The 26786-nt window shown below is 36.6% G+C and overlaps 1 protein-coding gene across 3 annotated transcripts in view; it reads right to left on the reverse strand.

The window, feature by feature from the left end:
• Window positions 1-6: 6 nt before the first annotated feature.
• Window positions 7-26786, reverse strand: part of EML4 (EMAP like 4) — a 141163-nt gene continuing 114383 nt past the window's right edge. For all 3 annotated transcript variants that reach the window (XM_081264809.1, XM_081264808.1, XM_081264807.1), the window contains 6 exons: window positions 19792-19880; window positions 18210-18307; window positions 5547-5634; window positions 4842-4940; window positions 2382-2512; window positions 7-1829 (listed from right to left, as the gene is read on the reverse strand). In XM_081264809.1, coding sequence (XP_081120935.1) covers window positions 1356-1829; window positions 2382-2512; window positions 4842-4940; window positions 5547-5634; window positions 18210-18307; window positions 19792-19880 — 979 coding nt within the window. In that variant the 3' untranslated portion in view covers window positions 7-1355. The remainder of the gene's footprint in view (window positions 1830-2381; window positions 2513-4841; window positions 4941-5546; window positions 5635-18209; window positions 18308-19791; window positions 19881-26786) is intronic.

Genomic DNA, 26786 nt, shown 5'->3' on the forward strand with positions numbered 1-26786 from the left:
TACAAAACAAGAAAATATCAAAACAATGTGGCAAGTTAAAAAATAAGAAAAAAAAATTTGTAATCAAAGTATAAACAAACATATAGGAAATGCATATCTGTCAGTAATTATTTTAAAGTAGGAGACACGTACTTAAGAAAAACATAGTTGAGGACAAAACTTAAAACAAAAAACAAACTTTTCAATGCATAATAAATACATGCATTGCATAAAACAGCCACATTTGATTTGCAAAGCTTATAGCAACTCCGTCAGAAAAAAAAATCACCACATACAGCAAATCTTTTAAGTATGTAATTTATAAAAAATTACTGTGACTGTTATTCACAATTCTGTAAAAAAATTTTCAATTTGATGAATATCCTATCAGTATAATTAATTTATATAAAAATTACAACCAATGAATTTCAAGCACCAATTGAATCACTTAAACTTACTGTGTTTATATTTCTCCTTTTGAGGGAACAAATGACGATGAAGGCTAAACTAAAATTAGCCAGCTAATTATTACAGTTTGGTTTTAAAGGCATGTGGTTTTTTCTTCTTCCATTCACTCGAATGGCAAATGTTAGAGAATGTTTAGGCCAGCAAAGGACTCTTTGGAAGAATCCACCATTTCTGAGCATCAGTGGTTTAATATACATTAAAAGCTCTTCAACAAACTAATGCTTTCTCAGTTCTAGGATAAAATAGATTTGCACACAAGAAATGAAGGACTATTCCTTGTTATAACTTAGAAAAGGCAGCACCTATATAGTAGACTAACAAGCACATCTGGACATCTACTGGTAGTGTAAGAAGAGGCATTATTATTCAAGAAGGCAACACCATTGCACTTGCCAATACTGAAGTTTTTCTTAATTAAAAAAATTTCCATTTGACATTTGGGGTGGGAGGATATCTCAATAAGAGCACACTGTTTTCCCCAGTTTCTTTTTCTAAGTCAGGAAGAAAAGTGGCAATCTAAGCCAGTAGATGCGTAACAGTGTTTGTGATGCCTCTGGTTGTTCCTGAAGAAAACACGTTCAGATAACAAGAGGGTTTATTTTCAATCAATACAACTGTTGTTTCCTGTTTCCAGTATTTACATCCTATCACTTACATACACAATGATTTCAGAGACATGATTAATGTTTCAGTCTTTATACTATTAGGTTTGGTTAATTTTAAATGCATACCAAACTGAACCTTTAGGCTGACTGCATTTGAGAGACTGAAATATAAGACTATTGAAGAAAACAGATTATGCAGAAAACACAATCGTGATCAACAGTGATTCTCCATCCTATTATCTGAACTTTATCACAAAATCACATGCAGCTGAAGGAGAAAACAGCTGCACTGAGGACTGGGTCTCAGGACAGGGAGGGAGTGTCTTGCTGGCCCTCAGGAAGAGTAGCTCCACTCTGCTTTCCGCTCACCTCGATGGCTGGTTCTTCGTAAATAGGCTCACCGAGGTCCTCGCTACCCTCCTCACTCTGTTCCTCGCTGTGGTCTTCGCCTGGCTCCATCGTCTGTTCCAGGCTATTCTCCAGAAGTGTGGGGGAACTGCTTATTCTACTTTCTTCTTCAGCAGTCTCATTTAAGGGCTGGGAGGGAGGCAGTGTAGGAGTATTAGACTGGATGGTATTTTCAATGGAAGAGATGGGGGCTTTGGTTATAGTAGTATCTGTTGTAATCTCATTCTGAGGCAAAGATAACTTTTCCACAAGTTTCCACTGAATGATGCTCATGTCTTTTCCACCAGTTGATATCAGATGACTGTCATTATGAGTAAAACTGACATTGGTGACATGGCTGCTGTGGGCACTGTACTTGTGACTGGGAGCCTATATAAAAGAAATTAAGACAGGAATATTAAAACTTATTCCTAGTCAATGAAATGGAGCTGACTGGCTAAGGGAAGTGACTCAGCTTGTTAAACAGGTAATTCAAATCAAAGCTATGAAGTCATCAAATATGAGGAATAAGGCTAACAATAATTGCTTTTAAATACCCCTTTATATAAAAGGAGAAACAAAACAATTGGTAACTACTTCTGTGAGATGGGTAGGGGGGAAGTGACTAGGTTGGCAGGATTGTACATGATTCAAAAAATAAGATAAATTTAAAAGTGCCAAAAGATCAAAATAAACTTGACAGTAAATGAAAAGGGACAAAATACCACCAGCTGCTAACTGTACAGCTGTCTTTTTGTCCTTAATAAGGAACAGGAGATAAGCAGTGTCTGCCTGGATGCTCACAGATGACCCTGTTTTCCCTCTGTGCATCACCGAATCATGAGGACTAATTATTAACCCTGAAGATATTTTCTTATCAGTGACACAAAATTATCCCCCAAAACAGGTCCTAACCATACTGGTCTGTTAAGATGAGGTTACCTTTGCTTTGGAGCAGGGATACTGAAACAGATGGACTTTACAAAAGTCATCTGCAACAGCTATCACCTTTCTCTTGTGGGATCGCACCAGTGCATTTATGTCTGTCCCATCTGATCCTTCTGGCCAGACACCTTTGACATGTAAACAACAGAAATATAGAAAAATCAGCCTTAAAAAACTGAGCTGTGATGCTGTACATGTTAAATCTAAATAGCCTCAAGATGGAAAACTTAGACTCAGTAGTTCTTAATAGAAGCCAGCAGGTGGGGCTGATATATTAATTTCAGCTTGACTCACCCGAACAATAAACTCTTCCTTTTTAAAAGGAAAAGTTTAGCAGTTACTTGTATGGCAAATTCAAGAACAGAGCCATAGCACTATGTCTTCAAAGTAGATTCTAAGTTCCTTCAAAGCAGGTGACTCCAAGATACCTCGGAGACCTTCTGTTTTATGGAGATGCACTGGCGGGACGTCCACTGTTCTAGCCTGCTACACCACAGAATTTTCACAGAAACATTATTTATGTCCAGAGATCAGGCATACCAAATGTAACGGTATGTTACAATTATTATTATTATGCAATTATTCTGAATCATTACAAGGCACTGGTAATGTTGTTGAACACAAACTTCCATTAGGTTACATTAAAACCGTGGAACATTTAAGGTTGGCCTCCTGTTGGCTGAATGTTGCTCTAGAGAATAAATAAGGCTTTGGTAAACTTGCTGAACAAGTAAAATCACTTTTGTTATCTTGTGACAAGTAAATAATTACTGTATTATTACCAGCTACTAGCTAATGTTTGAGTTTCACCCAAAATAATTAAACTGTTATGGAGAAGTTCGGATTGTTTTAAGTTTCTTCCTTGCTTTTTAGTCTTCTCTATCCTAAGAGCATAATGGATTTGTTTTCTAATGTACACAGCATAAACAGATACTCAGATCTGTGATCAGGCTGGAGACAAAAGCCCAAATTCCAGAAGGCAGAGATGTACTATTGAAGAAAAAATATAATATTTTTGATATCTGCTTTGGGTATTGGTGCCACATTCATATCCACTATTTTATTTTTATTTATTTATTTATTTTTTTTAAAGAGAGAGTGAGAGAGGAGAGAGAGAGAATTTTTAATATTTATTTTTTAGTTCTCCGCGGACACAACATCTTTGTTGGTATGTGGTGCTGAGGATCGAACCCGGGCCGCACGCATGCGTGCTCCCCAGCCCATATCCACTATTTTAAATACTGAGCATAACGCCTCTTTACAAACAAGGCTTTATAATTTTAACTTTTCTATTTATCTTCTAACCCTTTCGGAAGGATATGTAAAGGCTTAGGAAACTGTTACGAAGGACAGATTTCTAGAAATGTCCAAAACATCAGATTAGAAATAATCTCCAAATTTTATCTTTAAATAACATCTACTAAAAATGCCTTGGTATTTGGACAAACAGTGCAGGGATGGCTTAACATCCACATGCAAAAGTGTAATTTTTGAATAGTGCATTTTGCAAGGACACAGAGAAACTGAAACCCTCATTCACTGCTGGGGGGCCTGTAAAGGGTGCAGGCACTCTGGAAAACAGTCTATTAATTCCTCAAAAGGTGAAACACAGAGTTAGCATTTGAGCCAGCAATTCCACTCATCAGACGAAAACATGACTACAAAAAAATGTGCACATGATTGTTCATAGAAGCATTATTTATGATGGCTAATAAGTGGAAACAAACCTAAGTGTCCATTAACCAATGAAAGGATAAACAAAATGAAGTATATATCCATACAAAGGGCTGTCATTCATAAAAAGAATGAGGTACTGAAATGTGCCACAACATGAATGACCCTTGAAAAAGTTATGCTAAATGAAAGAAGCCACTCTCAGTGCATCATATATTGTATGCTTCCACTTACATGAAAAGGAATAGAGAAAGTAAATTAGTGGTTTCCAGGGTTGGGGGAGAGGATGAGGAAGGGAGAAAGATGGAGTGTGATGCTAATGGGTACAAAATTTCTTCTTGGGGTGATGAAAATGTCCTAAAATTAGACCACAATAATTCCACAACTCTGTAAATATATGAAAACCAACTCAGGTGAACTGAATAGTATGTGAGATCTCAATACAGCTTCCATTAAAAAAAATGAATGACTTTACCAATTTAAAAGCTTCATTTGGAAAGGAGGGGGAAAAGGAGGAGGAGGGAAGAAAATCTGCATTAGTATGTAAATTCCTTTCCTTTTGACTGTCTCATATTTACTGGGGACCAAATGTGCTGAGTTCTGCAGAGAACAATCCTGTATTGGTTAAATACTAATACACATTTAATTTTTTCTGACAATAACATTAATAGTGATAACACTTAAAGAATGTAAATGGACTATATTTCATTTATCAATTTAAGCAAGTAAGCATAAATAAAAACCTCAGAGATGGCCTCTTCACATCAGGGGTTATGTTCTTACCAAAGACTTGAAAGCCTAGCACACAGGTATACGTCGTCCAATCTATGTCCTTACAATCCGAGCGATTCCTGATTAGTTTGCAGCCACTTTCAATGTCCCCTTTAAATTTAGAAACAGGAAGTATAATCACAGTGCTTGTGTACAAATGTATTTGAAAGTGCATCTTGATTCAAACTAGCCACGTTTACTTGTATTTATAATCCATACACTGAAAAACATTAAGACACATTTAAAAAGGGAAAAAAAGTGTTTACTTAACAGGGTTTTATAGAACTACAAATTGTTTCACACGGAATTGTTTTTTTGTTTTCTCCTAAAAAGCATAAATGCCCTATGGCTGTTATCCTTCTCCCTGCCTCCAGGAAAAGTTGTTAAATGAAAAAACATTAAGAGCAGCATCAATCTTACTGAGAAATTTCTTACTACTACTACATGTGCCTTTAGTTTTACACCATTAAACTCATTACTTTTCTGGAGAAGTGAACCACATTTGCAATTCTCATTACTTAGTTCAGAGTAACATATGCTTTGTCAAGTTAGAAGCCAGCATACATTCTCTTGGCTTACTAAAAGCCGAGTTTTATTCACATGCAAGCATCTTGTGATTTCCAATAAATTACTTCAGATAATTCACATTCTAGGCAGCCTGTTCATTAGTGCCCATGACAGTCACATCTGAGCCCATATATGATTATTCACACTTACAGTACAATATCTCATAGTCTCCGGAGTTAGACATTATATGCTTGTTGTCCGGTGACCAATCAAGGTGTGTGATGTAGCTGGAATGTCCCTAGAGAAAAACAGATAAACCGTTAGAAAGCATTTAGAGTTCTGAATGATAAACAGTTTATTAGCCAATACTGTTTTCTGACTAGCCATTTGTCAGAATTCTTAAAGAACAGGGAGCAGTATCACAGCCTCTAAACCTGAACAGGGCCCACAGCAGGTCCTCAGTTCTTTTTCACTCTGTTGTTGGAAGCCAAAGATGCAGATATGTAAAGATGCCAATGATACATGAAGAGTTTTAGAACTTAAGACATCTCATCACTATGGAAACATTAAGGATTTGGTACCTGGTAGAATCTTGCTGGCCTTTCACCTAGATACCAGAAACAAAACTACAACCTCTGCTAGAGCATTCTGAGAATGACAGTTTCTTAAGCCCAAATCTTAGAGGACACTGCAATAGATAACACTCCCAGTGACTCCATTTATATATAGTTGTAGTTGGACACAATACCTTTATTTTTATTTATTTATTTTTATGTGGTGCTGAGAATCGAAACCAGGGCCTTGCATGTGCTAGGCGAGCGCTCTACCACTGAGCCATAGCCCCAGCCCCCTTCCCGCCCCCCTCCCCTATGACTCCATTTTTGAGAATGAACTATAATTGTTTAAGTAACAAAGTACAGTTTTTCCAGACTGTTTGTGGCACCAGAACAGTCAGAATGGAGGTCCTGAAAAACTGTTAACAAAGAATATTCTGGGGTAGGAGGAAATCATCCAATATTGCACTTCTTTAGAATAGCTTGGACCCAATATATACCCAACTCCTGAAAGTGTAATCCTTAAACTGGACACCGGTAATCTTTTGCTGCTTCGATTTTATTAATACAGTGGGAGAGAAAACAAAAGAAATTTACTGAAAGCTGAGTGTTGTTAAACATGTAAGCATCTGGTGATTTCCGATAAATTATTTCAGATAAGTTACACAGATCTTAACATTTACCAAAGCTGATAGCCTAATTTTGTACTTTTAAAATTACAAGCTTCCTGCTCACAGGAAGACAAGGTCTTGCTGTGTTGCTGAAACTGGCCTCAAACTCATGACCTACTGTCTCAAGCCTCCTGAGAACCTGGGATTACAGATGTGCTATCACTTTGGGATGATTTTATTAAAGTTAAATTCATTATACGTTAGGCATAGTTTTCTTTCTCTTTTTCTTTTTTTGAGAGACAGGTCTTTTAAGGTTACTGACACTGGACTCAAGCTTGCCATTCTCCTACCTCAGCCTCCGAGTTGCTAGGATTAGAGGCATGCCTCACTATGCCTGGTTTAGGTATGTTTTTAATGTTTTACATATGTTCTCTATTTCACTAGTCTTCTGAAGCCTAAGGATGTGTCCCCTAGACCTCTGTGGACCTATTATACCCACTACAGTGCTGCATAGTATTTGTTCCTATTTTTGTGTTTGGGCATATATTAGGTTGGGAATCACTATGCACACAAGGAACCTACCAACTTAGGAAGAAATAATTTTTTTTTCCTTAATGTGGTGCTGGGGACCAAACCAGGGCCTTGAGCATGCTAACTACACTTGTTGCCACTGAGCTATGTCCCCAGCCCCAATAAGAAATCAATTTTTAAAATCAGAAAGACAGGGTTCACACAATCTTTTATGCAGTACACACGAAACTGATGCTTGGTACTCTAGTGTCTGCAGAAGCCATGCTTCTAAAACAGAAAACTAGCCTGTAATCCCAGTGACTTGGAGGCTAAGGCAGGAAGATTCAAAATTTGAAGCCAGCCTCAATAACTTGAGACTGTTTAAAAAAGAAAAAAAAAAAAAGGGGGGGTGGGGTGGGGTGGGGAGGTGAGGGGTTGGGGTGTGGCTCAGTGGTAGAGGGCCTCTGGGTTCAAACCCTAGTATTTCGAGAAAACAAAGCAAACAAACCACCACCACAATAAATCAAAACAAACAACAAAAATCTGCTATTACATGAAGGATTTAACCAGATTAATTATAACTACAGACCTCCAAGAAGTACTCTACTAATGTAGAAGTGTTATCTGCTTCTATGTGAAAAGCTTTTCACAGCATTACTTAGAAGAACATTAAAATAAACTTTATGTACACATAATATTCATATAATTCATATGACTGCTAGACACAATATGTCCAGAAAGTGAATCAACATAAAGTATTCTCAAAAAGAATTCTTGAGCAGCAAAATCCCCAAATTAAAAAAAAAAAAAAAAAAGAGCCCTGGGGAAGTTATCAATTCATACTGAAAAATAGTGAATATGTTTTCTCTGAAACTGATGCCAACAAATAAGCAAAGATTAAATGCAACTGCTGGGTCTACAATATCATCTACCCATACATACTTCAGAGTATCTTTTTTCCTCCCTACTTAGAGGCCAATAAAAGTAAATGTTGAGGACCTCAATCTGAAAAACCTGACACTTTTTTGAGTACTGGCACGGTATAAAAGGTTCTGGATTCAGGAGCATTTTGGATTAGGGATGCTAACCAGGGTTAAGCCTATGAAAATATTCTTGAATCCAAAAAAAACTCCAAAGTTTGAACTGTTTCTGGTTCCAACTCTTTTCAGATAAGAGATAATCAAATGTATATGCACAGCTTGGGGAAAAAAATAGCCTCAAACTTCACCCCCATAGGGCACTAGCTGGCAGCATAATCTGGTATATCTTCTTAAAATATTTCAGCAAAATATTATAAGCTGGCACTTTCATTACTGCCATTAAGTAGCTGAACAGTATAACCACAAAATAATTACAAGGAGCCAAAGAACAGTATCCTGGATGGAAAAAATTCAGAAATACATAAACTTAAATTTTACAAGCTGTATGGAAGATTAACATCTAAATCAGTGGTTTGCAAGTGATTTAAACTTATCAGGGAGATAAAAACTGCCATCACTGAACACCACTCTCTACAAACAACAACAAGGCCTACATTTAGTGATCTAACTCCTCTCCTGAGTAAGCCTCTCGGTGTCTCCTTGCCATCTACAGCTGACTTGTCCAATGGCATCTCTACAATGATGACAACATTCTCTGTGTGTTCCAGTGCAGTAGCAACCAGTCACCTGTGGTTTCTAAGCACCTGAAATGTGATTAGTGCTTCTGGAAACTGAACTGCACTTAATGTTATGAACATAAAGCTGTGGCTGGTAACTGCTATATTGAATAATGCAAGTAAAAAAACAGTTCATTCTTTCTCTGCTGATCTTTTATTATTTAGTAAATTTCTAGAAAAAAAAAAACAAAGGTCTGTTTTTGAATATTTCTGTTGCATTAGTCTTGTCCTATTCCTGATCAACTGTCAGTTTTTTGTAGCATGTGGAAAATTTCAGATGAACTTTAGAACTATTTTATCAGACCCATAAATATCATGTTAAAAATTTAAATAAGACTGCATCACACTTGGAGAACAGTTTGCAGAGAAGAAATCTTTATCAAATGTTTTCATCTAGAAACATGCTATGTGTCTATCCTTTCAGTTTTTAGTTTATGTCTTTTAGCAATGTTTTACACGTTTTCCTGTGCTTGTGTGGCTAAGTCTATTTTCAAACCTTTTACAGTTTTTGCTGCTATTGTGAATTAAAATTTTCCATCACATTTTAAAATATACTTTTGCTGGTTTGAGGAAAAAGAGACCTTCATATAGTGATGAATACAGACTGTCAGTTGCCTCTCCAAAACATTCCTTTCCTTGGGTGCCCAGCTAAAACATGATTACCCAATCTCCTCTGCAGTTATGTGCGGCAGAAGTCATTTGAGTATGGGTTCCAGAAAACCTTTAAGAGAAGTGAGCTACAAAAAGTAGCTGAACAGGGGCTGAGGTTGTGGCTTATCAGTAGAGTGCTCGCCTAGCACGTGCAAGGTCCTGGGTTCAATCCTCAGCACCACATAAAAATAAATGAAATAAAGGTATTGTGTCCAATTACAACTAAAAAGCATAATTAAAAAAAAAAAGTAGCTGAACAGTGTTCAGCTTCTGGTCCTTGCTTTTAACCTTTCTACATGGAACTAAGTTGTTGTGGCTGGAGTTCTGACAGCACTTTATGATATCGAAGATGGAAGCAGCACACTAAAGAGATAAAATAGAAGGAAAGAAAGATTCTAAATTTGCCAAGCATGGTGATGCATGCCTGTAATCCCAGCGGCTTGGGAGGCTGAGACCCTGTCTCTAAATAAAATACAAAATAGGTCTGGGGATGTGGCTCAGTGGTCAAGTGCCCCTGAGTTCAATCCCCAGTAACAAACAAACACCCCCCCCCCCAAAAAAAAGGATGATCTCTTTTCTTTGTTATGTAGTGTTGTGGATCCATCCTTGCACATGCTAGGCAACTGCTCTACCAATGAGCTACAGCCCTAGCCCTGAGGACCTCTTTTAAATGAGACCATATCCCTAATTTAAGCCACTAGATACTATGTAAAAATCTTGTTACAGTAATATTGAATTCTGCTAGTTTACTGAAATTCTGCATTAGTTTTATGGTTTCTTTTCTTTTTTTTTTTTAAAGAGAGAATTTCAACATTTATTTTTTAGTTATTGGCGGACACAACATCTTTGTTTGTATGTGGTGCTGAGGATCGAACCCGGGCAGCACGCATGCCAGGCGAGCGTGCTACTGCTTGAGCCACATCCCCAGCCCCTTATGGTTTATTTTCTTGGAGACAGTTATCAAAATCCTGATCAAAAACCTCCTCACTTTTACCAGCAGTTCTTGTAATGCTTCTTAGTGTATAACTGTAACTTCATATACTTTTATCTTCTGGGCTAAGGTCTTTAGTAACATTGTAAAAAGGTACATAGGAATTAGTCAAATAAAAACCATTTTATTAGTATTCAGGTACAGAATAAATCTTTTTTTTTTTTTTTTTAAGTACTGGGAGGGTTGAACCAAGGGGTGCTTAACCACTGAACTACCTCTCTAGTCCCTTTTATTTATTTATTTAGAACAAGGTCTTGTAGAGTTGCTTAAGGCCTCTCTAAGTTGCTGAGGCTGGCTTTGGACTTATGATCCTCCTGCTTCAGTCTCGTAAATCACTGGGATTACAGGCATACCCACCATGCCTAGCCAGAATAAATCTTAATTCTACTGCAAACAGAATAGAAACTAGGTCAATCAGGACACAAAATCTTTCAAGGAAAATATTCAACTAACCACAGTTTGAAACTAATTTTGAACTTCAATGTATTGTTTAAATTTTTTTTTTGTAGATGGATACAATATCTTTATTTTTATTTATTATTTTTATGTGGTGCTGAGAATCAAACCCAGGGCCTCACATGTGCCAGACAAGCGCTCTACCACTGAGCTACAACCCCCTACAATAATGCTAAATGCTGAAAAACACCTCTAAATACAACATAGGGTTCATTTGCTTGAAAAAAATGCTAAAAGACTGAGTGCCATGGCTCATGCCTGTAATCCCAACCACTCAGGAGGCTAAGACAGGAGGAGGATCACAAGTTCAAGGCCAGTCTTAGCAAAAAGGGGCTGGAGGTTGGAGATGTAGCTCAGTAGTAGAGTATCCCTTACTGAGTACATACATTATCATATCTAAATCTCCCAGCAACCTTAATATGGATGCTCACCCAATAGATAATGTTTAGGAGGCACATAATGTTTTCTAAAGCCACATAACAAAGAATTGGTAGGGCCAGGGTTTAAAGCTAGGTCAGAGGATTCCGTGGCAGGCAAGATGAGCATGGCATTTCAGCCTTTTACTCATTTCTGTAACACTGAAGACAAAGTAATGTAAAAGTGCCATTTGTTCATAAGTAAGCTGGCCCCTTTTCATACATTTTCAAAATAGTACAGGAAAAGCCAAAGTAAAGAAATATATTGTGAGCCAGGCACAGTGGTTGGTGCACTCCTATAATGCCAGAGGCTCTGGAGGTTGAGGCAAGAGGATCCCAAGTTCCAAGCCAGCCTCAGCAACATAGTGAGACCCTGTCTCTAAATAAAATATAAAAAATGGCTGGGGATGTGGAATAGTGGTTGAGCGCCCATGGGTTCAATCCCCATAACCAAAGGGGGAAAAAAAGGTACAGTGTGCTGAAATAAAAGCAAAAAGACTTCCTAACACTGGTACTGAGAGGGCTCTGAGATAATATATCACTAGTCTTTAAGTTCTTTTTAGCTACAAAACTCTTTTGTCATATTAAATCTTACCAGAGAAGCCCAATATTATGTAAAACAAAATAAAACCAGAACCATTCTAGCTCAGTCCACCCTTACCTAAACCTTTCTGAATCCCAAGCTTTATATAGCAACAATTATAAAATCAAACTGCTTCTAAAGTATCTAATATAATTTATGAATCTCTGAATCCCACAGTCTATATATCAAACCACTTTTCCTAATATTTCCTAAACACCAAAAATGTGGGAAATGGCAGAAAGAAAAAAGGGTGGAGCTGGGCCTGGTAGCACACACCTGTAATCTCAGTGACTCAGGAAACTGAAGCAAGAGGACTGTAGGTTCAAGCCTGGGCATCTAAGCTAGATCCTGTCTCAAAATTAAAAGGACTGGGGATGTGGCCCAGTGGTAGAGTGCTTGCCTAGCAGGCATTAGGTCCTGGATTTGATCTTAAGCACTGCAAAATAAATCAATAGAAAATAAAGGCTGAAGTTGAGTTCTCAATTAGATGACTGAACTGAGAAGCATGAAATGCTTCAGACCAGGTCAAGAAGGCCTGGCATGCATATTGGAGAGGACCTAGAGAGCATAAGGGCATCACAAAGAGAAATGCTACCAGGCAGACAGGCCCCAGAAGGGTAAATGAAAGGTGGGATGGCCACATATCAGCAGGGCAGATGACTCCTCCCTACCTCTCTTCCCCTCATCCCCTAATCCTCTCAGCTGACCTGGAGTGGTCTAGCTCAGAAGAGCCAGTTGTTTCCTGGGAGATCACTGGGGCCGAGATGGGCCAGGACCAGTGATTTGTAGTAAATTTGAGTTCTGAAGTGACATCTTTTGGTACCTAACAGCAAGTAGTAAGGAGCCTGAGGAAAAAAAAATATAGGCTCATTCACTCTTCATTTTTTGTTATTTTCTATTCTTAAAATTTCATTCACTTCTCAATACAGATGCCTGAGGCTGGAGAACTAATACAAGAAGTAAATGCTGAGAGGTGCTCATCATCTTGCTTTACTGCTTTCATAACTAATGAGATTTACTCCTGTTTTATAAGCAATGCCTTAAGGCTGTGTTCTAGTGACACAGTGACTGGTTGGTCTGAACAACAGAGGCCAACATACAAAGCTAGGTAATGTCCAGGACAGAGAAGTAAGTCCCCTGGTTGGTAGGCTGGGCAATTTAAATAAATAAAAGGCAAAAAAGCATCTTACCTTCCCTCTGTACTACTTCAAAGTTAAAAAATTCTTTTGAGAGTTAGCATATTGTTCTTTTGTATTATACCTATTTTTGCTTCATTTCTGAAATTATAAAGATTGTGCATCATTAAAACTAAATGGGGCTGGGGTTGTGGCTCAGCGGTAGCGCACTTGCCTGGCATGTGTGAGGCACTGGGTTCGATTCTCAGCACCACATATAAATAAATGAATAAAATAAAGCTCCATCAACAACTAGAGAATACATTAAAAAACATAAAAAACAAAAAACTAAATACAGGGGCTAGAGATAGGATAGAAAAGAGAAATGACAGGGTATGTGAAAAAAGATTAATAAAAGTGTTCTTGCCAGGTTCTTCTAGCATTTGCCAATGGTTTTCCAGGCTCCTGAGGCTTGATGAGAAACATCCAAAATTTTAACCCAGTCCTAATCCCTTTGTGAGACTAGTTTATTAATGTACTTATACTGTGAGGACTGAGATTGGCTTGATCAGAAGGTGTAGAAAAAAAAGGATTGTGATATATGAACTTTTGGTTCAGTTGCCTCAGTTTTCTTATTCATCAAATGAGGAAGTTGACTAAATAATGCTCTCTGCACCTTATTTGATAAACTTTTGATTCTAAATGTACATATTATTGTCCTTCTGAGATCTGACTTAACATTTTATTTTAATTCTTTTGTGATGACAGAGATTGAACTCAGGAGTGCTCTACCACTGAGCTACACCTCTGGCTCCTTTCAATTTTTGAAATAAGGTCTTGCCTAGGTAGGTCACAAACTTGCAATCCTCCTGCCTCAGCCTCCCGAATTGCTGCGATTTGTGTGCCATCATGAATTTATAGTTTATACATTTTTTTAAACACTGCAATTTTAAGAAGATAAGGATGAACTTCAGAGAGATTATGAAAGATATTTGGGGTTAGTAAAATAATGGAAATCAGGGCTGGAGATACAGCTCAGAGGCAAAACAGTTGTCTAGCATGTGCAAGGCCCTGAATTCAATTCTCAATGCTAGAGGGGGAAAGGCAGAGGGAAGGAAATTGGTTTCAATGAACAGAAGAGCAATTTTTTTTTGTTTGTTTGTTTAATTTTATAGAAACTATAGTGGATGTTCCCCAAGAGCCTCGGAGAGTTAAACTTCAGAATTAAGACAAAGCAGAAAGGTAAAGAAGTATGGGTCATAATGTATCCAAGGTTGGCAAGCCTTGAATATAAGCTAACTATAGAATGACTCTATCCAAAGAAAGTGTGGCACTGGCAGGAGGGTGGTGAGCAAAGAAAGGGGTCACAGAAGCATATGCAGGTAGTGCCACCTATGTCCAGGGTAGAGAGACACAAATCAAGACAAGCTCCAGTGGTAGCAATTACTCTACCATGGATGTACTGGACTTGCTCAGCCCATTATATTCCAGTTACACAGGTACATTCCCATAGAAGCAAAGTATTGGCTGGGGGAATGCGTTGTTCTGTCCCCTTGGCATGTATATATCTTACTTTAAAATGAATAAATTAGCATTCTGATTATAATTTGGTTTCCCGAGGCTTAGTTACAGAGAGAGAACTTAGTTGGCTAGAGGAAAATAAGAATTTGGTGATATTTTATCAATCAGCTTTGGAGAACATGATTGATCTAAGTCCATCTCTCTAAAATGAATCTTGTTTTTGAACTTGAGTTTGAGAGCAAGCCCCTGGCCTGTACTGATGTTGTCTTTCACCAGGGAATCATGCACCAGCCTCTGCTTTTTACCAAGAAGTGCTGCTTTGCATTCTTGTGTACCAGTCATCTCAACTGACAATTTTTACAAAAAATGATACCGTGAAGAAGTACAGATTCCAAATGCTTATAACTGGTAATAATTTATTATAGGTACATTTCCTAAAATTCTAAGTCCAGTATGCTTTTTCAGTTACAACAGTCACTTAAACATTTTTGACTAGCAACAGGAAAATTATTGGAAATAAATAATAATAATAAACAACATTTGTATTTGGAATTCTGAGTGCAGTTCTCATTGTTGCAATTTAAGAAAGACCTAATCTTGGGGCTGGGGTTGTGGCTCAGTGGTAGAGCGCTCTTGCCTAGTGTGTGTGAGGCCCTAGGTTCGATCCTCAGCACCAAATAAAAATAAATAAATAAAGGTATTATGTCCAACACAACTAAAAAATAGATATTTAAAAAAAAGAAAGACCTAATCTTCACAACAATGTTATAAAGTAGGAACTATGATAACCTCTAATTTTAAGATAATAAAATTCAGATGCAGAGAAGTTAATTAACTTGCTTAAAGATGCAAACCAGTAAGTGGCAGAGCCAGTGTTAATCCTGTTTTGTTTGTCCTATAAAACAGCTGACAATAAAAGAGATGAAAGTAAAAGCAGTTAACAGAAGAAAAGACCAGTTGGTGGAAGGAGACAGCTGGAAGCAAAACACAAAATAGAAAATAATTAGAGGGCTGGGGGTGGGGCTCGGTGGAAGAGCCCTAGCCTAGGATGCATAAGGCCCTGGGTTTGATGCTTAGCTCTGCAAAAAAATAAAATGAGCTCATTATGTTTTTAAAAAAAAAAAAAAAAAAAAGCTAGAAAAGCAGAAGAGTTGAGCCTTTCATTATAGCCTTAAACAGTACTATAAACTAAGTTCCTAAAGTTATCAACATACTTTCAATTACTCATTAAAGATAAAAGCTGCCTAATTAGAGTAGGAAAAATTGCATGCAATTGATCAACTTGCCATTTTTTAACATTTCCAAGGTCATTCTGATTATCCCATGTCACACAATGCTCCATTTCTTTTCTCGATCAGTTGTACTTTAACTGCATGTTCGTGTGTATATGTGTGTGTGTGTGTGTGTGTGAACCTGAGGACTATCATATACTGGAAATATAAATGGTTTATAAATTGGCTGGTTTTAGCACATGATACAACATATGCAAAACAAACAAGTCTTTCTTCCTCAAATAGTAAAGCCAGGTGGGATGACACAGCCTGTAATGACAGCTACTCAGGAGGCTGAGGTAGGTGAATCCCAAGTTCAAGGTCAACCTGGGCAAATTAGAGAGACTATCTCAAAAATCAATCAATCAATCAATCAATAAAAAGGGGGTGAAGAGGGGCTGGGATTGTGGCTTAGTGGTAGAGCGCTCATCTTGCACGGGTGGGACCCGGGTTCGATCCTCAGTACCACATAAAAATAAAGGCATTTTGTTGTGTCCATCTACACCTAAATATATATAAATTTAAAAAAGGGGGGGGGGCGAAGATGTAGCTCAGTACAGCAACAATGGGTTCAATCCACAGTAGCACCAGAAAGTGGGGTGGGGGTGGGGTAAAGTAAATGGCCTGGTTTTTTACTTATACAGGTTGAGTACCCTTAATATGAAATTCTACAAAATCTAAAACTTAAGTTCCAGAGGATACCAAAAGTGTAAAATTCCACATCTGACCCAAGTGACAAGTGGTTCAAAATTTAAGCACACTAAAAACACTGTAGAAAATTATCATCAGGCTGTGTGTGTATGTTATATATAAAACAGAAATGAATTTAGTGTTTTGACGTTAGTCCCATTTCCAAGATAATCTTCCTACAAATATGCAAATATTCCAAAATCTAGAAATCTGTGAAATCTGAAACACTCTGATCCCAAGTATTTTAGATAAGGAATACTCAATCTATACATGATAAACTAAATTTCAGACCCATAATAAAGTTTATTTTGCTTACTATAAAGTCTCTTCTTTCTGAGGGCCATAATTTTTATTTATTCCCCCAAGAGCAATTGTTTGTGATCAAGACTGTTTAAAGGATCTGTGCCAGTAATCCACACAGTGGTTTGCTAATCCTAAAATTAACATACATACCAAGCTACTTCATTTTCTACAAAAATATGGTTAATATTTATTGGGCACTTTTATGCCAAACATTGTCCTATGTACTTCATATGTATTAACTAGTCTTATCCTCACTTCATGGATGAGAAAACTAAAGTAGAAGGTTTAAGTAGCCTGCCCAAGGTCATAATAGCTTGTGATAAAGCAAGAGTTCAAATCCAGGTAATCTGATCCAGTCTGTGTTCCTAACCACTCCACTATCCTGCCTACCTTTCTCAACTAGGGACTGAACCAGGGTCTTGCACAAGGTAGACAAGTGCTCTACTGCTCCACCCCTAGTCTCAGCCATACTTCTTCTTTTTTTCCTTATATTTTTTTAGTTGTCAATCGACTTTATTTATATGTGGTGCTGAGAATCAAACCCAGTGCCTCACACATGCTAGGCAAGTGCTCTACCACTGAGCCACAACCCCAGCCCTCAGCCATACTTCTTTTTTTTTTTAATATTTATTTTTTTTTTTAGTTTTTGGTGCATCTTTGTTTGTATGTGGTGCTGAGGATCGAACCCGGGCCGCATGCATGCCAGGCGAGCACGCTACCATTTGAGCCACATCCCCAGCCCCTCAGCCATACTTCTTGATGACAAAAATCTTGCACATATTCCTAGCTTCTAGAGAATTTCTCTAGCAGAGCTCCAGCCACATAGTAAGTACTCAACCTGGTCTACAGAATTTGCTCTAAATTTTTTCTCCTGTAATAATAACCTAATCAAATTAGAAATGGGCAACAAATCACAGGAAACCTGCTTTTGCTAACTTTTTTTTTTTGCAGTAGGGGTTGAATTCAGGGGAGCTTTATCACCAAGCAACATCCTAGTTTTTTAAAGTTTTTTTTTTTTTTTTTTTTTTTTGAGACAGGGTCTTGCTAAGACTGGCCTCAAACTTTCAATCCTCTTGCTCCAATCTCCCAAATCACTGGGATTACAGGCATGTGCCATTGCGCCTGGCTTATGTTAACTCTTAAATGCATACATTCCCATGTAAATTATTTTATTTTTAGTGGCAGAAATGTAATACAGGTCATTGCAGAGTGTCATGTAGACAGGGACTTAGGACACTGAGATGGCCTGTTATTTCTCACTAACTCTATTTTTAAAAGTTTTACTCTAAGAGCTTCTCGTAGAAACAGCTTTAAGAAACTGCCTTAAAACTAGTTGGAGAAAAGTCACCAAAAGAAGTCATCTTTCTAGAGTACATAGGGGAACTATAATGTTTTGTCAGATAATATCAAGTCTTCAAAAACAGAGATTAAAGTTTTAAAGCAGCTAACAACAGAAAAAGGTACATCAATGAAAATATTCCTTTCTCTTAACAGAATTAAAAATTTCCTAATAATTTTACAACTTATTTTACTTTACTACTTACAGTGCACTTTCCATATCTGCTATATTTTCTCCCATTTTCTGAGACTACATAGAGGTAAATAAAGTTGTCGTGAGATCCTACAGCCAGGAAGGTACCATCTAGAATGAAATAGAAAAAGTGTTGACTAGAGAAATAAGGTGATAAATTGATTATTACTTTATTGGACTATACTAACTGATGCTTTAAAAATGTTGTTAAATCTCATTAATTTAACTGTTATCTGGCATTTGATGGGCAAATCTTATCACTCAGCATACTTGAAAAACAAATGGTAACCTAGTTCAACACAGAATCCCTCCTTAGAGATGCTCACAGGCCATGGACTCTATCTTCCCATCTCCTTTCACTTAGTTAAAAACTGGCCTCAGAGAGGTTACTCTGCCTTTACCAGTAGAAGTACACAGTGATCATATGGCAAGCTGGGTGTATATTCTCAGTTTGGCAAGCACAAATGATCTAATTATAGGGTAGGATCTCTTGGGAAGGGACCATGTTCTTTTCTTTAATGGTCTCCCCTACTGTAACTACCATAGTGCTAGTCACCGAACAACAAATGGTCAATAAAATCCACTGATCTTTGGATCTGTGGTTATTTGTTACTACAGCATTAAAAACAAACTAATAAAAACAAGAAAAGCTTTGCTGCTTCAGGAGGACTCCAGGTTTATAGCTTGGAACACATACTTCTCTTTGTGTAATTGAGAGAACAGTATTCTGTGCTTTTTTACAAATAACTGAGAACCAAATAAAAATATCTTTAGGGCAGGTATTGTGGCTCAGTGGTAGAGCGCTTGCCTAGCATGTGTGAGGCACTGGGTTTGATTCTCAGCACAGCAGATAATAAATAAAAAAATAAAGATCCATTGACAACTAAAAAATATATATTAAAAAAATCTTGATCCAAAAACTAATAGAATATATTTTCAAGTGTAAGAACATGTGAGACTAACACTAGGAAAGAATGATGTGAATCAAAACCACATCAATAATGGGAAAAGGTAACTGGAATATTATTGTGGAAACTTATTTAACATTTGAATAAAGTATAAAAAAATACTCAAAGCTAAATAAAGTTACCAAACAATTATAATGAATTGCTAAGTATTTTACTTAAACCTATCATGTCCATGCAGCCAATAATAATATAATTAGGTTCTAAAGAACTTTTATGCTTGTGTATTTTGAATATTACTATAATTTCTTTTATGCTGATTTGAAGTAATAATTTAGCCTAATATTGCTTCAAATTCTGAGTAGTTACAAAAAAGGACCAAAAAAAAAAAAAAAAAAAAAAAAAACCACAAGGAACTTGACTGCACTTCATTCTGTTTTCAATTGCAAATGCAGTTGTAACAGTTCATTCTAATTTGTGTTTGCTTGATGATTTAGAATGTTGTTTAACTTCAGCAGATCTTTTGCAGTTTCCAGAAGTGGAATTTAATCTGATGTTGGGGGAAACATATTCAATACTTAAAAACTCTAGAAAGTAGAAAAAAAGGAGTCAGCTTTATCAGAAGTAAAATTATGCAACTATAGTGAAATTCTATGAATGCCAGGATGGGGATGGAATACATTTACCTACCAACTGAGTAGCGCATCACAGAGAGCTGTTCATTTCCATCAGTGTGGATAGAAACTAGATCTCTGGTTTCTGCATCCAGAACAAACCACCTGTTAAAAAATACACAAAAATTTCTTTAGATATTAGCATTTATAGAAAAAAATGGTTTCTGGCCTTTTCTCTACTTTGAAGGAATTTCAATAAAAATCTTTTAAGTGTAACATGTTTTTTTTACTGAAGAATGAATTTACTTTGCAAAATGATGCTAGATACAGTATAAATAAACGTAAATGGATCTAGTTATATTCTCATTTTTGGTAGATAATTACTGAATGCCAACTGTTTCTGCTAGGCATTATTTAAACAGAAAATAAGAAAATAGGGTCAGTGTTCTCAAAGATTATACTAGAGTTGGGGAAAAGAAAATGAACCAATTGAAATAAAGAATGATTAAATGCTAATCTCAGTGATGGCCACTGAGGAACTCATAGAAGGAAAATGAACTGATAGCAGACACAAAAAAAATCTTTAGAGAACATGTAGGATATTAGCTGAGTTTAACAGGAAATACAAGCAATTTAGGTAGAAGGGAGGGACCAGGGACACCATGAAGGTAGGAAGAAACAACAGCCAGTACTCCACCTCTGATACCTCCAACATCTGCACACAGAAGCACTGAATTCTTTGATAGCTTTTCATTAACATTTATAAGAAAAGTCAAAATGTAAATGCCTGAGAGGCAACAATGACTTAAATGCAACCACATTATAAATGACTACTGTCAAACCTTTTTCTAAGAGCTTATCAAAACATAGGTATAAAGAACAAAAGACAACTAAGGTCAGATAGGTTACAGACAGCAGTCCTAGCTGGTTGGAATTTTAAATCATAGTAGGCACTAAATACCTGCAGAATGAATAAATGAACAAGTAAATTTAAAATAAGTCTTTGAATGTGACAAAAGCCAAGTTTTGGCAAGAGGTATTTAACAGTAATGCAGTGTGGGGGGAGAAATGACTGGGGAAGAGAGAATGAGACAAGACTAGAAAAATAACTGAGAACAACAAGAGTATCAAGTTCTATTTTTAATTAATCAGAAGGAAAAAATTTCACTACTAAAATCAATAAAAGGAATCACAATGACAGATTCTGAAACATTATAATATCCGAAAAAAATTTTTTTCTTTATTTTTGCAGTTCTAGAGACAGAACCTAGGATCTTGCAAATACTAGGCAAATGTTCTACCACTGAACCTCATCCCCTTAAAGGAAATATTTAGAAGAGATGAAAGGGCTTGAAATAATTAAAAATGAGCAGTGGGCATGGTGCCTGTAATAGTAATGACTTGGAAAGTTGAGGCAGGAGGATCACAAGTTCGAGGTTAGCCTTGGCAACTTAGTGAGACCCTATCTCAAAGTAAAGGGGTGGGGATATAGCTCAGTGGTAAAATGCCTCTGGATTCAAAGATCAGTGCCAAAAAATTTCTTAAAAATACAAATAAAAATTCAGAATACAAAAAAAAAAAAAACATGATTTAGTGTATTCTAGGAAGAAGATGAAAAACTACATGATCTCAATCTTTATTTTTTGGTAATGAGCACTGAACTCAGGAGCACTTTACCAATGGGCAACATCCCTAGTTCTTTGTTTTAAATTTTTTTGAGACAAGGTCTAGCTAAGTTGCTTAGGGTCATGCTAAATTCCCGACTTCAGAATTGTGATCCTGCTGCCTCAGCCTTCTGAGACACTGGGATTACAGGTGTTGTGTGCCACTGTGCCCAGAATGACCCCAACTCTTCCCATATCAATAAAATCCTCTTCAATTAAACACATTCATGAATGAACTTTATTTTGTGATCTAAGGCTGGGTGTGGTGGCATCCAACCTGTAACCTCAACAACTCAGAAGGGTAAGAAAGGAGGATTCCAAGTTCCACACCTGCCTCAGCAATTCGGCAGAGCCCTGTCTCAAAATAAAAAAGGCTGGGGATGTAACTCAGTGGTAAAATGTCACTGGATTCAATCCCCAATACCCCTGCCCCCACCGAAAATTGTGGGCTGGGGATGTGGCTCAGTGGTAGAGCACTTGCCTAGCATGCCCCAGGACCCGGGCTCAATCCTATGGATAATCATGATCTATGGACCAAAATGACTAAGTAGTTAACAATTCATAAATTCTGTATTCCATTCAGATAATAGAAATAGCTTCTATATGTGAATAGTTTAGGCCAATCAGCTGGAAACTGGGACTTTTAATAGATTTTTATGTCTACCACTAAGAGATTCTCTGGGCCAAGCAATGCAAAAGCTGATGCCAAGTGCCTTTTCTAAAAGGGAACAAAGACTCAAAACACACTTAAAGAACCATGAGATATACGTCCACTCTATAAGTATCAGGCTTTAAAGTTTTGCTTGATAGAGCCCTGACTAATACTTTTAAGACTGTTTCAAGTCAGTTAAATCTTCCTATGGAAACTGCATATAATTTTCTTTTTGGAAACTCCCTAAGGAAGTAATAAAGCCCCACAATATCCATTGGTATAATGTGTAGAAACCTAAAACTTAGTTACCATGCTTACTTTTCTATTTCTTAGTTACGTGATAAATTAGTTCTACTTCTGGCAAATAATTTTTGATATCAATTCAACAAATGTTTAAAGTCTACAAGTTCCATATGGAGCTCCAGCAATAGTTTTAGGAGTTCTGACCCTTTTCATTGCATGGACTCTGTTCTGCCTTCAGAAAAGACTTCTGGGCTCGAGACCACTGTCCCTAATTTAAAAATAAATAAATAAATAAATAAAAATTGTAGAAAGGGGACTTCCTTTCTTTTCTTTTGTACTAGGAATGGAACCCAGGGGTATTTTACCACTGAGCTATATTTCCTGCACTTTTTATTTTTTAAGATAGGGTCTTGTGAAGTTGCTGAGGCTAGCCTTGAACTTGTAGTCCTCCTGCCTCAGATTCTCGAGTTGCTGGTATTAAGATGATTTTCTACAAATAAATAAATGAGTTTTTACTATGTTTAACGGTATACTTATTCTATAGTATATAAACTACAATGAAGCTTTTGCTTTGGGATAATTTGCAATCACCTGAGGCTTTCTATGGCCTAAAGAACTAATATGTTTACCTTTCTAAATATAACTGCTTGAATATCAGAGGTGCGAAATCTTTGACCATATATTTATATTAATTTGATTTGTAAGCCAAAAGGTAGTACCATCATTTATCCTTTTTAAAATACATACCGGGGACTGAACCCAGGGCATCACGCAAGGTAGACAAATGCTCTACCGCTGAGGACTTTTAACCCCAGCCCCTCTTGGTGACTTTTCTTTTCTTTTTTTTTTTTAATATTTATTTTTTAGTTGTAGTTGAACATAATACCTTTATTTTACTTATTTATTTTTATGTGGTGCTGAGGATAGAACCTAGTGCCTCACATGTGCTTGGTGAGTGCTTTACCACTCAGCCACAAACCCAGCCCCATCTTGGTGATTTTTTAAAAATACTATATTGATTTCTTCAGTGGTAAAAGTTGGAAAGTACCTTAAAGTCCCTAAGTGAATATATCTTTTCATAATGTTAAATTAAAAAACTATATATCCATCACAATACATTAAGTGTGTCTTCTGGGTGTAGGTTTGGAACTTTCCCTTTCCTACTTAATGATCTTCCATCTTTTTTAAAAATATATTTTTTAGTTGTAGATGAACACAACATCTTTATTTTCTTTATTTATTTAGTATTTATTTTTTTTTGTTTGTAGTTGGACACAATACCTTTATTTTATTTATTTTTATGTGGTGCTGAGGCTTGAACCCAGTGCCTCACACGTCCAAGGCAAGCACTCTACCACTAAGCTACAACCGCAGCCCTGATATTCTACTTTTAAAAGTAGAAATGGGGCTTTTATAATTGGAAAAATATATAGTCAAAACCATGAAAAAAAGGCCTGACTCAAACCTTTTAATTTGTAATAACAATACTGAGCCGGACACAATGGCACATGCCTGTAATCCCAATGACTTGGGAGGTAAGAGGATTGCAAGCTTGAGCCCAGCCTCAGCAACTCAGTGAGACCCTGTCTTTAAAAAACAAAACAAAACAAAACAATAACAACAACAACAACAAAACTGGGGCTATAGCTCAGTGGAAAAGCATCCTTGGATTTAATCCCTAGTATTCAAAATAAAAGAAACAATAACAAAACCCACCAAAAAACTGAAATCCTGTGATATCAAAACACTTGACCTGGGGCTGGGGATGTGACTCAAGTAGTACCACGCTCGCCTAGCATTTGTGAGTCATGGGTTCGATTCTCAGCATCACATAAAAAATAATAAAGATATTGTGTCCACCTAAAAAATAAAAAAAAAAAACAAACAAAAAAACACTTGACTAGTTATCAACCACCTAGTTAGTGGCAGAACCAGGCTAGTGCTTCTGGCCTTAGTGTTTTCATTATATCACACCAGGGAGGAATGTAATCCTGTGGAAAAGGTTCTCTCTCTGTTTCTGAGATACACTAACATTTAGCGATTCTGAGAACAGAGACCAGCTACAGAGTATCGAGTTTATAGTCTGAGGAAACAGAATGAATTCATAAAGTGGTAAATAGTTCAAGGTAATATGGATAATAAATAAGTAGTAAGGATAATGAAATTTCAAAATGGGGTTATCAACTGAGGTTGTGGATGGGATGATTTTATCAAATGTGTCAGGGATAAATGGACAGAAATGAATAGAATGGAGTGAAACTACAAATCAGGCTGGAATGATTATGAAGAGAAATTTAACCATTCTAGTTGAAGTGATGAGGAAAAGATCTTTAATGAGCTTTAAAGGTTAGGCTATGCACTATTTCAGCTTGAAGATGCCTGTAAGGATGTTCTAGTCCCAGCAGTCTGTTTTGTTTAGAGTTTCCTACATTTTTTTCAATGCATTCCTCCTATTTCTTCTATGAAGCTTTTCTCTGTCCACTGAGGCTCACAGTGATTTCTGTTGCTCTCAGAGTTAGAAACTACTAATATGAAATGTGTCTTGTCTTCTAATGTGGTATTTAATTAGGTTATAATCTACTTTGGTTATGATCTACTTTGAATAAGGATAATATCTCATATTTCTTTGTGACACTCACTGAATCATCTACAGTGCTTTGCAAGTGCAGGCGCCCCATAAACATTTGAAAAGTGATTCAGATTTGTAGTTTAAACAAGGCAGAATCCAGAGAGATTAATACTAATGGAGTTCAAAGATAATGTGCACTCTAAGAAATGAACTCTGGAGTACACAGAAAAGGTTAAAGTACGTCAAATTATATAATTAGTTATCTCTTTTAATTTTGTAAAAAAAAAAGTCTTAGCTATTGCTAACATATCTGACACCTCAATTTTGAACAGAAGGGACATTTCTTAGGCTCAGAACTTTCATAGCTGGAACGTGGTAACAGTTACTGGTTTGGCAAGGTTGAAGCTGCCACCAGCTGAACAGGGTCACTGAATTATCTCCACATGTAGGATTCTATGATTCCATGTTAAAGATTAATTTTACTTCTTTATCTACCTACTCACCAGGCTCATTTTCTAGCTTGCCCTCTTGTCAAAGCTATCACTGCAGATCAGAAACTTTAGGGTCTTTGAAGTTACCTGTTTCTCTCAGTATGTCCACTCTTCTTTCCATCCTGGTGTTTCCATTCCTATATGTTTATATATATTATGTTCAACTAATTTTCAACTTGGTGCCAATATCAGAGTGCTGTAACAACTGGATATCCACATACAAAAGTATGAAGTTGGACACTACCTCATCCCATATACAAAGATTAACTCAAGCTGCAATCAGAGGCCTAAAGTAAGAGCTGAAATTATAAAATCTGTTAGAAGAATATATAGGAACAAACCTCTATAACCAAGAGAGAAGAGGAAAGAACAGAACAACTGGACTACATCAAAATTAAAGTTTTTAGGCTGCTAAGAACATTTAGAAAGCGAAGACAATCCTAAGAATGAAAAATAAATATCTGCAACTCATACTTCTGATAAGGGGCTGTATTTAGAACACATATATAGCTCTTACAACTCAACAATTCTAGAACATACATTTCTTTAAAAAATGATTCATGAGTGGCCAATAAGCACATGAAAAGAGGCTGATGCACAACATCTTTAGCCATCAGAAAAATGTAAATGAAAACCATAATGAAAAACTACTTAACACTCAGTTGAATGGCTATAATCAAAATACAGATAATAAGACACTGGTGTAGATGTGGAGAAATTAGTATGCTCATACATTCCTGGTAGGACTACAAATTAAGATAACTGTTGTGAAAACGTTTGGTAGTTCTTTAAAATGTTAAACATTAAGAGTTACTGCATGAATCATTTACACAAAAATTATGTATTAATGTTTATAGCAGCATTATTCATAGTAGCCACAAAGTGGAAACCCAAATGTTCATCAATTGACGAAGGTGGTATATCCATACAATGAATTATTTGGTCTTAAGAAGGAATGAAATACGTGCTGTACATGAAAGAATCAACATAGATGAACCTTGAAAACACTATGCTGATTTCAAAAAGTTAGTCACAATAGTCCACATGCTGTACTATACCATTAATATGAAATATGCAGAATAAGCAAACTTATAGAAACAATGTAGATCAGTCGCCTAGAGTAGGGGTAGGTGGGGTCAAGATGAATGACTGATAAAGGGTACAAGATTTCTTAATGAAAATATTCTGAAATTAGACTACACAACCCTATGAGCGTAATTAAAAATTACTTAATTATATTCTGATAAGTTGGTAAATTTTATGGTATGGGAATTATATTTCTATAAAGCTGTTAGAAAGAATCCTTCCTATGTGAGCATTATCATGTTAAGAAAGTATTATGGCCACCTAGGGAGGGCCATGTATTTATTTTTTTCCCTTAAAAATGACATAATATTTTCTCTTAGAAATGATATTATATTTATAGCTGTGGCAATTTATCCACACTGTGCC

This window comes from Spermophilus citellus, assembly GCF_964194105.1.
Source record: "Spermophilus citellus genome assembly, chromosome: 13".
In the NCBI taxonomy this organism is placed as follows: domain Eukaryota; kingdom Metazoa; phylum Chordata; class Mammalia; order Rodentia; family Sciuridae; genus Spermophilus; species Spermophilus citellus.